Source organism: Epinephelus moara, chromosome 12 (genome assembly GCF_006386435.1).
Source record: "Epinephelus moara isolate mb chromosome 12, YSFRI_EMoa_1.0, whole genome shotgun sequence".
NCBI classification, from domain to species: Eukaryota; Metazoa; Chordata; class Actinopteri; order Perciformes; family Serranidae; genus Epinephelus; species Epinephelus moara.
Genome location: NC_065517.1, coordinates 41919487 through 41932888, shown reverse-complemented (window position 1 = coordinate 41932888; position 13402 = coordinate 41919487). Strand labels below are relative to the sequence as shown.

Below are 13402 nucleotides of genomic sequence, written 5' to 3'. Positions count from 1 at the left end.
AATTAAGACATTCACATGTGTGTTCACAGTACCAGAGTTCTTCTTATTATTGCCAATTTAACAGAGGTAGGTTATAGTGCAAAAAGTAACACAAGGACATCATTTCTAAGTAAAACACCATATTCCCTGCATTTTATTAGTGATGAAAATATAAGTGTTAATGATTATTCTCTCATGGCTATAATTGGCCGATTAAATCGGCCGGCCGATAAATCAGTCGGGCCCTAGTGCAGATAATAAAAGATTGTGTTAGCAAGGTGCCAAAGCAACAACCATGTCAGTGATATTATTTTAATGCAAATAGCAAGAACAGGAATAATAATAATAATAATAAACTTTATTTCTATTGCACTTTTCTAAACCAGAGTTACAAAGTGCTTTACAGTACAGCACCATACAAGTAAATAAAAGCAACATCATTCACAGAAAATGCAATTTAAGAATTATACATATATCTATACATATACACATATGTCCATCCATACATGACTTACAAACACATATAGGCTTCACATACGTACATACATGCACACATATATATACATATACATACATATATATGTATATATATATATATATATATATATGTGTGTGTGTGTGTGTGTGTGTGTGTGTATATATATATAGCCTAGCAGCTGCAAATCCGCCTCTATCTCCTTCCATGCTTCGTCCTTCTTTATGTGATCATGGTCAGAGCTGGAGGACACATCATACAGGTAAGGCCTCTGCTACCACAACTCCACAAGGTTTCCTCTTTGCTCGGTTCCCACACACATTTCTATTAGTGCGTTTTGCCTGCATGGCGAGCTGCTATCAGTCTGTTTGTTTGGGTTTAGCGCCAGTGCATCATTTCATGTTGCATTTCTATTGGTTGGTTAGTAGATGTACTGTAGGTGGTAACAGCAGTCACACAGTGAGAGGGACATCCTGAATTTCTGACACTGTCAGAATTTTATCCCAGGCTGTCTTTGATCACAAGACCGTGACCACGGCCATCCTTGAACCTCTCTCACTGTGCGAGGTAGGACCACCATGTTACAGCCACGACCAAAGATATCGCCACGTTCCTTTCACGCTGGTCATCTTTCGTCTGGGACAGTTCAGAATCGCAGAGTGTATACCAGGCTTAAGGATTACACCAGTCGTGATTTTTAATTCTTACAAGTGATTTTACACATAGAAGATGGCTTGATTGTGAAAACAGTGTTGAGTCGAGGGCTGCCACGATTAGTCGACTAATCGATGACTAATCGACTATTAAAATAATCGGTGACTATTTTAGTAGTCGACTAATCTGTTTTAGTCATTTTTCATATAAAAGTACTATAAAAGTACCCAAAATACTCTTACTGCTGCTTCTTACGTTCAGATATTGGCAGCTTTACACACTCTCCCATGACAGTGAACTAAAACCCTTTGGCGTGAGTATGAAACAAGACATTAGATGACATCATTTTGGGGTTTGGGAGAGACAGACCGACATTTTTCAACATTTTAACACATTTTTCGATGAAATGATTAGTCGACTAATCGAAGAAATAATCGACAGATTAGTCGACAATGAAAATAATCGTTAGTGGCAGCCCTAATGGAGTCATTTTGAGGCTTTTCTCTCCATTCGTAGAGTCCGTTTGATCATCTTCGCCAGCAGATGGATGATTTGTTAGGAGATGGAGGGATCCTGAAAGAGGTGGTCCAACCTGGAAACGGCCCACCAGTACCCGAAAAGGCTTCAGTATTGAGTATTTACAAGTTATATTTTCTTCTAAAATCTCCTGATGCAGTTTTTCCTAATTAGTTTGCCATACCATAACCTCTCCTTCTTCTACAGTCCATTACTCTGGTTTCCTGGAATATTCCGACCGGCCTTTTGAAACCACCACAAACCTCAAGTACCCCCGGATGATGAAGTTAGGGAGAGGTCAGTCATTATTTGTGCAGGCTTCATAGAAGTTTCTCCTTGATTGAAAACTCATAACTTCTGAACTGATGTCTCAAACAGATGTGACGCTGGCCGGACTGGAGCTGGGTCTGTTGACCATGAAGAAAGGAGAGTTCTCTCGTTTCCTCCTGCAGCCCCAGTATGCGTACGGGGACATGGGTTGTCCTCCACTCATTCCCGCTGCTGCCATCGTTCTGTATGAGATCCAGATCCTCGATTTTCTCGACTCAGGACAGGTGGATGACTTCATCGCGCTGAGTCCGGTAGGGAGGCTTCAGGTGTCCGGATGTTGTGACAGTCTGAGAGTGCTGAGAGGTCAGAAATGGCCGAGGTCATGTCATGCTCCTTACAGGAGGTTTATTCATTTATTCACCTACGCATGCGTGCATTTGCATTCATGCAGCCCTAGAGCAGTGGTTCCCAACTGGTGGGTTGTGGTCCAAAAGTGGGTCATGGGCCCGTTCTGAATGGATCACAAGGGACTCGCAAATGTTTCTTTAGTTACAGTACAGTAAATTTCTGACACAGAGCTTTTATTTTGAAGTGCCTGTATGTTTTTCATCATTTTCATTTTCAGTTACTTGTTAATTGTGTCGGACCATCAGAAGCAAAATGAACCTGAACTGACATCCCTAATTGTTGGCTACCTGTCATTGCTCTAACTGCAGGAGGAGCAGAACACAGTTCCTCTGTCCACACTCCTTGAAGTTGTCAACACAGTACGCAGCTTTGGCAACCGTTGCTTCAACCAGAGCCGTTACGACAATGCCAAAGATCGCTATAAACAGGTAAATCTTTAAGAGTTAGAGGAAGAGGAAACCACGCTGCTGCCGCTCTTTATATGTGTACTGTTCAGGTGATAATGTTTTGTAATGCATCCTGTGCTTGGCCAACAGGCAACAGTGCTGCTGGGAAACAGGGAAACACTGAGCGATGCGGAGACGGAGAGCATCAAGACAGCGCTGCTTCCTCTGTATCTGAACCTTTCTCTCACTGAGCTCCGTCTGGACAGCCCCAACAAAGCCCTGAAATATGGCAACAAAGCCTTGGGCATCGACTCTGCCAACACAAAGGCTCTTTTCCGCTGCGGACAGGTCAGATGGAGCTTTTTGTTGTCTGCTTTCCACACCATCAGATAGAAATCCTCACAGGCTCTTGGTTCAAGTGGCCGATATTGAATGTTTTGAAGTCACCAAGGAAGTTAGAAATACAGATGATGACAGCACAGGCACAACCACACGCAGTCGATGTTCAATCCTTGTCCAATTGTGCTAAGTTTATGTTGAATGATGATCTGCCAATAATGAGAAAAACCTCTTAGTATTTTTGTACATTTTGATTTACCTATATATTTTTAAAGTGTGAGCCACAGTTTCAACAAACCATCCATGAGGCGCTTGTCCTTCACCCTCAGTGTCCCTCTGTTGCTAACTGTTCACACTCTGGATAACAATTGGTGCATTATTCAGACTGATGTCATCTCTGTCAGGCGTATCTGCAGCTGCATGAGTACGAGAGCGCCCAGGATTGCCTCATCGCTGCTCAAGCAAGGAAGCCCTTTGACAGCGACATCAACAACCTACTGAAGAAAGTGGCGATGTAAGATGAACTTCTGTTGACAGGCTCAAGAAGTTAGAATGAATACTGTAGCCAGGGCGATGCAGTGGCCCAGTCAGCCCACTCATTTCTTTAGTTTTAAGGTGTAAAAAAAAGTTTTTTCAGCTCGTTGTTTTAACTACGTTTCCACCACGATCTCAAAACCCATGATGATTATTGAATTATAGGGGGTGGGGGTAAAAATTGATGCAGCATAGTATCCTCTGCCGATATTGTATCGATCTTTTTTTATATACGTTATTCAGTTTTGCACATGCACATTTTAATGGTACTAGAATGATAAAATAAATTGCTTTTTCAGTCCACTAGATGGTGCTGTTGTTGTTATACCTGGTGAGGTCAGCAGAGGTGTCAGTCAGCAGCATTTGGCAGGAAGTTCAAAATAAAAATGGAGGCACCAAAGAAAGAAACCAGAAATGCCCCGTTGGCTTTTAAATCAAATGTCTGGACTTATTTTGGATTTTTTAACACAAACGGAAGGAAGCACTGGGATATGACTCAAGCAGTGTCCTGTGAGAATAAAATACAACTAACATACTAAAATAATACTTTTAGCGGGTTATCCTGGGGTGAAACAACCTGTGTACATGCACTAATGTGGATGGAATAAGGGTGTAAAAAACACATTGAGAAGAAATAGACTTAAGGATTGTTTCACTGCAACATTATGCTGCATATTATCGCTGCAGGTTGGATGTAATGAAGGAAATACACAGTAAGAGTGTCTGTCTCACAGTAAATCTTTAGAGTAACAGTGTGAAACAATCAGAAAATGTTTTAATTCTCTAATTCAGTGTCTTTCTCAGCTCGCGATCTCTCTCTCTCTTTCTCTCTGTCTTTTTTAATTTAAGTCAAGAAGGCGACAGCAAAGCCCTGACTTCACTTCTACTCATATCAAACAAAGATAAAAGTTCTCTCCTAAAATGGTCCCAAATCAACAATAGACTATTCCTTATTTTCTGAATGAAGTGGTACACGAGCTGAAGCAGCAGAGCGGAGTGTGTTTGACCAATCAGTGACAGTCATTCCTGAAAACCTCCCCCTGAAAGTTCCTGTGCTTTCAGAAAGTTCAGTCCTCCGATCAGGGACTTTTGGGGGGATAAAATAATGTCCCAGGAATGCAATAAGTTCCTTAAAAGGTTCCTCGTCCCTGGGTAAAGTTTCTGTAGTCAACAAGGGGCTGAATATGTCTCACATATGCTCACTGTATGGCACATTTTGATTTAAAATGGCAGTTCTAAGCCAGAAATCAATCTGAAGATATTCATAAAAAATGTTTGTATGTTTCAGATGCAATAAAGACAGCTTGGACAAACAGAGAGACATGTACTCCAAGATGTTCAGAGGCTTGAGAAGCAAATGAAGGTGTAAAGATCAGTACAAAGGTAAGAAATCCTGTCTGTCTGTCTGTCAGTGGTAGGGGTGAGTCCATGTACACGTGTTTGAGATCATTAACGGTTATGAAAAATGAGTACACGAAAACTGTTTTTTTATTTAGGGGGGAGGGGGGTGATACTAATTCTTGACTAACTGTGATAGACTGTGAATATAACAAGAAATGGTGTGAGACCGGGTTTGGCAACAGGTCAGTAGCCTACGTGTTCCGTTCTATTAAAACGGCGCGGTCGTTAAGGGGGTCGTTCGCCAGTGGGCTACAATGAGCACCGGGCCATCAAATCACAGCATCCGCGGTGAGAGGACACAGAATTGTTTGCGCTTTTACGCACGGGTCGGTGGTGAAGTGGCGCACATGACTCGTGCTACAGACAGATGGACAGACGAGCCACGTATCTCGGTGCCGCTTAAAAACAGGTAATACATCTGGCTACATCTTTCCCACATCAAATATCCGTGATCGCCTTGACCTGTGCGTAAAAGCGCACACAATTCCGTGTCCTCTGACCGCAGATGCTGTGATTTGGCCCGGTACTCATTGTAGCCCACTCTTACAAGACCCAATAATAATAATGATAAGTTACTGTGGACCTATATGCCATGCCTTTTAATACAATTACCAGAGGAGTTCACTGAAAAACAGGTCATGTCAGCCTGAATGTACATGTACACGTTTACACAACAAAATGAACCACTCTAAACGTTTAGAGATTTTTGTGCACAAACTCACCCCTAGTCAGTGGGTCATCAACATTCATCCAGTTTACTAAATAATTGTTTTATCATTTTAACCAAAACACAACAACAGTTATTCTGCCTGCATTCCACAAGTACAGCTCCCATGAGTCTTAGCAATAGGCACACAGTTTAAGTATCATTGGATGAGTAGATTCTGGGTGCTAATGTCTCAGTCGTTCTGTGATGACAATAAACAGGTGCAAGGTTAGACACTAATTGAACTTGAAATGAACAGGACAGAAGAACACTGTGTCATCTCGGTGATGAAATGTTTGTGTGTTGCAGATGATGGTGTAAATAACAAACATCAAGGTCCAACGGCACATTTTCTCTCCAGTGCTGCAAATTCTGACAGTTAAACACTTCTCTTGTTTCTGTGTATGTTAAAAGAATAATGCTGCACAGGCGTATCATTTATTTCCTTTACAAGAATCAGTTCTTCAGATTTCTTCAAATGTGTGTTGATTTAGTGCAACAGTCATGTTTATGTGCAACAGTCATGTTTATGTGCAACAGTCATGTTATGGTGATAATGATAAAATAAAAAAGCTTTTTCACTTTGTGACATCTTTTCTTTGTTTTAGGTGAATTTGTAACACTGACACCTGGCTACTGTGTCATTTAAAAGATATTTTAATGACATTATTTATTATTTTGTTGTTGTGAATCAGTGTGAAATAACTCACCTCAGTTTTAGAAATGATGTCAGTCTAAATGACTAAGTCCATGTGGTGACAAAGGAATGTGTGAGTGTGTAAATGTAAAATCACTGTTTTGGGGAGTGTGGCTTAGGTACATGAAGATCATTTGCATTTTGATTGAAGGGCTGCCAGTTGTTGTGTGCACATTAAAACACCAGATGGCGTACTTGAGCAATCTGCCTAGACAACAGCAATCTGCTCATTTATGTGATTTAAAATGTGATTTCAGAAAGACAGAAACTTAAGTTTATAAATTAAAGCAACACTTTGACAGAAAAAAAGTGAGATATTTGACCATTCAAATAAACATTAAAATATGAAAAGTTATCTAATATGATCAGACTGCATGAAGTTATTTCTAAATTTGTCAGACAAGTCATTCAGTCTCACAGAGTCACCATCATCAACCTCCCTGCCTCTGTGGCACTCTGTTGTAGTCAATCCTCCACTCTCCTCATGAACTACCAGGGTATGAAATACTTTTTCTGTTTCTAAACTTTACCAGATTTTCTTTACTTGTGCCACACTTTATATTTTTTACTTTTTGCTGCATCATTTGGGGATGTGTATGTCCAGCCTCAGCTATCACCAGTGTGGCGATAGATAGAAATAAAACCCCACGTGAGGAGTTGTGTCTGTGTAGTGATACATTTTGATATTGAATTTGAGTTGCTGGCCCACATTACATTGAAGTTATTGAAGACTTCCATTATTTTCTATTAAAATATTTACGTTAAATTAATGAACTGTACATTAACAATAAAAAAAAAAGTGCCACATGAGTCCATCCATCCATTTTCACGCTTATCTGAGGCCGGGTCACAGGAGCAGCAGGCCAAGCAAAGCACCCCAGACGTCCCTCTACCCAGCAACACTTTCAGCTCCTCCTGGAGGACCCCGAGGTGTTCCCAGACCAGATGAGATATGTAATCCCTCCAGTGTGTTCTGGGTCTGCCCCGGGGCCTCCTGCCAGTGGGACGTGGCTGCAACACCTCTAACAGGAGGATCCTGATCAGATGTTGAACCATCTCAACTGACCCCTTTCGATGCGAAGGAGCAGCGGCTCTACTCCGAGCTCCCTCCAGATGTCCCTATCTCTACAGCTGAGACCAATTTCATAACATTTTTTTATTTATGCTGTCTTGCCAATATAAGTGAAAATTACATCATCTCATGCACTCAAACATGTAAGCATACAGCGTGAGTAGATGATACTTGGCACAGTGCAGCAGAGTCGGGTAGAGGTCAGTAACTGGACAGGTGTAGTAGTGGCAGGAAGAGAAGGCGAGGGGGGAGGTAAGATGACAGGAGGATCAGAGGTGTGGAGGGGCAGATGGAGGAGCAGAACAATCTGATTGACCTCTTAGGTTAATCCTCTTGTCTCCCAGCATATGGCCCGCAGGTCGTGCTCCGTTAAAGACTGTGTGAGCGGACACAGACACAGACGGACACAATGGTTTCCAGATTTTCCTACTGCCTTCATCTCAGGTAAGGAACGAGAGAGTGAGACAGCATGTGTGTGTGTGTGTGTGTGTGTGAGCAGGATCCTTCTCATCTGTTTGAATGTGTGAGTGCTCTCCCTGACACACGTTGCTGTGTGAGTGTTTAGACTGTTAGAAAAACTGACATTTGTTCCACATTCAGGTGTCACTATTTAATGACTCTCATAGCTTATGTTTCGGCAACATCTGGAAATTTGTATTTTCAAATATTAAAACGTATTGAAACCACTCTGCTGAGGGAAGGATGGCGAGGCGTTCAGGTGCCTTTATTGCAGTCCTCACCGAACAACAACAAACATGGCCTTCTGTTGGCTGCTGGCTGTCTTCACCATGACACACCTGAGAGAGAGCTGTCACACCCTCACAGGTTATCCACAAGGCCAACGCTCTTGAAGGGGAAAAGGGGGAGCCAGTAACAGACATCTCTATGGGTGATATCTCCAACACACAGAAACTCACACCAAAACAATCTAGACTGATAAATAGCACTACAGGTAAGAGGAAAAATACGTACCGTAAAACTTGAGTTAGCAGCTGTTATTTGCTTCAATCACTGAACTCAACAGGCCTGTATTAGAGACAGGCCTTTAATTCCTTTCACACAAAACTGTTGCTCAGCAAAGATAAGGAAATATCAAACTGTTTATTTAAACCAATATGAATATTACTTATGTTTAAAAGTTAAGATCAGATAATATATGAATTATAAATCATTCATTTGGTCAAGCTCAGACAGACAGCACACCAGACAGAGAGTTACAGCATTCAAGGATTACGACACTCAGCACACTGACACACAACTTTATCCTGTTAAAACAAGACTCACAACTTGGATTAATTATGAAAAACCCTTACGACTGCTGTGATCTGAGGACCCTTACGGACTAAAGGAATATGAATAACTTGCAGGGTAATGGAGGAATGGACACGTAATATGAGGCAGCCAACAACTTGATTTTATACATCCGAAGAACTTTAGCCGCCCAGGCCTCTAATTGAGACAGGCCTTTGTTTGTGAAGATGTGTCTCATCACAGGGCTCGTAAGGGGGACTAGAAGTTGAACTGAAGTTTTATGGTATTTTTAAATTCAGGGTGAACTGTCCCCCTTTTTTATTTTTATTTTTATTTTTATAGATTTTATTTCTGGATTTTTAACCCTAACAATACACAAACATGGACATTGGAAAATTGTACGCCATTTCCTACGGTGTCTAAAGAAGGTGGAGACGAGGTAAAGACCACGAGTGGTCGGGGAAGGTCCAACAAAGAAATAGCACAGTGTACAGTCCAATGCAGTGAAGTAGAGTTAGACAGAGTGATCCGGATTTCCTCAAGACATAGACAAGAGATCATGTCAGTCATTTTGTAAAGCAAGGAGGGGAAGCAGATTTCCATTCTTGCAAAATAACCCTTTCTGCTATGACTGTACTGAACACAGGAGCTTGCTGTAACACAGGGAAAGAGTCACAGAGTAATCAGAGCAGCCCAGTATCACAGTGAGCACGGTTACATGCGCACAATAATCAGATAACTGGGAATAATCAGGTAATGGTAATAATCCGATTTGACGCGTTTACGTGCACTTCAATAATCTGATAATCAGAAAAACCTGGTTTACATGATTCAGTCCTTCAGTTGGATTTCTCCTCAAGTACATGACATAAAACTCAGACTTCCTGTTACAGTAGGTACTCATATCCTTGAAAAACCTCGAAAAGTACGCAAGTCATATATTTGCAAAATAAAGCACTCATCATGCTGACAGCTTATATTCTTACAGTACTGTTTGTTTTTATCATTAACAAATACATGTGAGAGCATTCTAATGTGTAGTTTATCAATGTGGAGCCAATTTTACATACTTTGGGTAGATTCGGAGTAAAAGTACTGCAAAGAGCAATATACAAGTGTATTGTATATAAACTTGTCACACAAAGTGCATAACATATAAGTAAGATAAAATAAAAGTGACAATTTAAACACTGAGAATATTAAAATATTTTATGTCAAATCTTTATCTGAAAGGAAACAAAAGCTGTCAGATTAACGTAGTGGAGTAGAAAGTACAATATTTCCCTCTAAAATGTGGAGTGGGAGTGTAAAATAGCAAAACCTGAAAGAAACCAGATTAAAGGGTATACATGCACCAAATAATCTGACTATTGGGGAAAAAGATAGATGTGTTTATCTGATTTCTTATAATCACATAATGGCTTTTATCTGATAAAGCCTATCGGATCATGCTGTTTACATGACCACTTGAATAATCAGGTAACTCCAGAAATCAGATACTGATCGGTTTATTAGTGCGCATGTAAACGCGCTCAGTGAGACAGTCAGGGAATAACTGCCCAGAAAGTCCTGAGTTTGGGGCAAGAACAAAAAGGTGACTGAGGTCCCCACGCCTGATTTACACTGCTCACATGTAGCAGACAAAAAGGATGTATTCTGTTTAACTTGGCCTTGGATAATGTGAGCAGTGGATGACTTTAAACTGAATAAGTTGAAGTCAATTAATGAATGGGACATGTTTGTAACCTTTGTAACCCCTCGCTGATAATTCAACTGTCCCTGTAGATTAAAATGTGAGAGCACACTTCATGAAGAGATGCACAGTGTTCAGGTATACAGAAGATCATGTGCTTTGTTTCTTAATAGAAGGAAGCACCCTCCAAAAATCCTGACTTTTAAAACTGCCCCTCCACTTCACCAGGAAGTAGTCAGTACCCTGTTGGAGCAGCAGGTGGCGCCACCAGCTGTGAAACCGTACCCTGTGGCTGCAGCCAATCCCTGAGCTGTGCTGTATCTGTAACCCAGCCCCTGTCCTCTGTCCTGCCTCACAAACACACTCAGAGTTGTGGAGAGAAAGACGAGAAGTGGAGGGAGACGGAGGGAGAGAAGGAGGAGGAGAGTTTGATGTCAGAATGAGTCGGCAACATAGATAGACAGACAAACAGACAGACATACAGACAGGTCACTATCAGTCAGTGAGTGGGTGTGAGGTGTGTGTGGAGCAGGAGACACAAGACAAGGAGGAGAAACATGAGTCGGCAGCAGCAGCAGTCCCAGGGAGTGGTTTTAACGGGTTACCACAGCAACGCGGAACTGTTACCGAAAACTGGGCCGTGTGTCCCGAGCAGCTGTCCGTCAGCCCAGGACCCCGAGCCCAACCTGCCCAGGTGGGACATATGAGTGTGTGTGTGTGTGTGTGTGTGTGTGTGTGTGTGTGTGTGTGTGTGTGTGACCAAGTGAGCAAAGGTCACAGTCATAGTGTTGTTCTCCTCATGTCTAAAGCTGCTGTATCACAGCCTCCATGTCCCAGGGTGCAGCTGCGTCCTGCTGGAGGACCTGAACCCAGCTTTAACTTCAGCTCCACCTGCTTAACTGCAGCTTGTTTTGTTTCCATGATGGGGCCACCTGGGCCCTAGCATGGCCTTGGGTTATGTGTTTCCTTCAGCACATTCCTAATCAGCAGGTTAACCTTGACTTTGTTATACTGGCCCAGATTCTGCAGGGCTGCCTATCTGCCTCCTCTGCTCCACTGTAGATCTGATGATAATGTTTCCTTCCAGAGTGTGCAGTGTGAACACCACCGCTCTGTGTTTGCAATATGAAGTAGGCTCTTAGCTTGTTGTGAGACAAGATGGAGTACTAAACGGGCCAACCAGGCACAGGCCCAGTGGCCAAAGTATCAGGGGCCCCTGGCTTCCACCTGCAAAATGTTACTCAGACAAACCAGCTGTACTGACTGGACACTCAACATGTCCACAGAGAAACATCAAACAACTACAAAGAGACACAAAAAGCTTCAGAGAGAAGCAGAACAACTTCAAAGAGCCATCAAACAGCTACAAAGGGATGTAAAAATAACCACAAAGAGATACAGTGAGACTCACAAAACTACGGTGAGAGGCAAAAGACACACAATGGCCACAAAGAGATGCAAAATGACTCAAAAGACACACAGAATAACTTCAAAGAGACAGAAAGTGACTACAAAACAGCTGCAAAGAAACCCAAAGATTCATGACTACAAAAAGAGGCAAAACAACCTCAAGGACACACAAAATGACTTCAAGGAAACAGAAAGCAACTACGCAGAGATTGAGAGGATTACAAAGAGATGCAAAACAACCACAAAGAGACAAAAAATGACTGCAAAGAGATATTAAGCAACTACAAAGAGATTCAAAATGACTCAAAAGACACACAGAATAACTTCAAAGAGACAGAAAGTGACTACAAAACAGCTGCAAAGAAACCCAAAGATTCATGACTACGAAATGAAGCAAAACAACCTCAAGGACACACAAAATGACTTCAAGGAAACAGAAGAGATTGAGAGGATTACAAAGAGATGCAAAACACCTTCAGAGAAATAGAAAAACCACTGCAAAGATACAAAACAGCTGCAAAGATACAAAACAGCTGCAAAGATACAAAACAGCTGCAAAGATAGGGGCTATGATAAGAGCCACAGCATTACTACAAAGAGATTCAAAATGATCAAAAAGAGCTGTAAAATCAGTGAAGAGACACAGAATGACTTCAAAGAGACAAAAAGCAACCACATTATGTATTATACTAAACTATAATATATTCAAGTGTATTAATATTTTCTTACACCCTAATCAAGATGCCACCTTCGGCCCTGGGCTGTTGTTAAGGGCCCTTTCCACTGTGTCAGAATACAGAATCATAGATTGTGAAAATATTTATTGGGTCGCAGCCCTGAACTGTAACATTTATAAAACACATTTCATGCACATGTGCTGCTCAAAATGTTTCACAAAGCAAAATTAAACAACACAGACAAAATCATATCAATAAAAACAAAAATAAAAAACAATGAATACAGTTTTGGAAGATTAAAAATGTCAACAGTAAAATGCTAAATATTAATTAATTAAAAAAATCAATAGAATAAAATAAACTGCAGCATCAACAACCATTGATTAAAACTTCAGAACAAAAGCTATAACAATACCTGAATATGCAGGTGTGTACTAACACTAACAGCATCCGCACAAGCATTGGTGCCTCTTGTTGGCATCCAGATTTTTAGAGTCTGATGAACTCTGCTGTAGGAGTGAACACCATGTCTCCAAAGTATCCTGAGTTGATGTTTCTATGATGGTCGTGGTCATGAGACAGATTACGAGACAGTGGACCCCTGGGCTGGATATGCCAAAGGGTCCCACAACCTCTCCTACACTGAGGCAAGACTCACAGAGTTTGTGACTCTTTATTTCATGTCTCTCTGTGGTTGTTGTATATTTTGTGTAGTCGTTAAAGAGGCAACAGACAGGATTAGTTTCTTTTTTAGCTTGGCGCCACCTAGCGTCAGTGGTGTTGCGTCACACTGTGGCAACGACCAAACTGAGCGTGGGGATCAGAGATAATGAATAAAATGTAGGCTGTAAAGCCACCAGTATACCTCTATGTATATGTAGAATGAGAAGGTGTGTGGACACTCTACTAAATAAATGAGTAAAGAGACCGAGCA

At 41.4% G+C, this 13402-nt stretch overlaps 3 protein-coding genes across 4 annotated transcripts in view; 2 read left to right on the top strand and 1 right to left on the bottom strand.

Annotated features, from left to right (window-relative positions):
• fkbp6 (FKBP prolyl isomerase 6) overlaps nucleotides 1–6210 on the top strand; it is an 8534-nt gene extending 2324 nt beyond the window's left edge. The window contains exons 2-9 of the mRNA XM_050057516.1: nucleotides 1625–1742; nucleotides 1832–1921; nucleotides 2003–2205; nucleotides 2611–2730; nucleotides 2839–3036; nucleotides 3432–3541; nucleotides 4850–4944; nucleotides 5978–6210. Of these exons, the coding sequence (XP_049913473.1) occupies nucleotides 1625–1742; nucleotides 1832–1921; nucleotides 2003–2205; nucleotides 2611–2730; nucleotides 2839–3036; nucleotides 3432–3541; nucleotides 4850–4922 (912 nt within the window). The 3' untranslated portion in view covers nucleotides 4923–4944; nucleotides 5978–6210. The remainder of the gene's footprint in view (nucleotides 1–1624; nucleotides 1743–1831; nucleotides 1922–2002; nucleotides 2206–2610; nucleotides 2731–2838; nucleotides 3037–3431; nucleotides 3542–4849; nucleotides 4945–5977) is intronic.
• The window catches only part of LOC126398287 (zinc finger protein DPF3), a 423217-nt gene that overhangs the window by 186017 nt on the left and 223798 nt on the right, over nucleotides 1–13402 (bottom strand). The window lies entirely within an intron of this gene.
• The window catches only part of arhgap18 (Rho GTPase activating protein 18), a 32341-nt gene continuing 29688 nt past the window's right edge, over nucleotides 10750–13402 (top strand). The window contains exon 1 of the mRNA XM_050057454.1: nucleotides 10750–11075. Within this exon, the coding sequence (XP_049913411.1) occupies nucleotides 10939–11075 (137 nt within the window). The 5' untranslated portion in view covers nucleotides 10750–10938. The remainder of the gene's footprint in view (nucleotides 11076–13402) is intronic.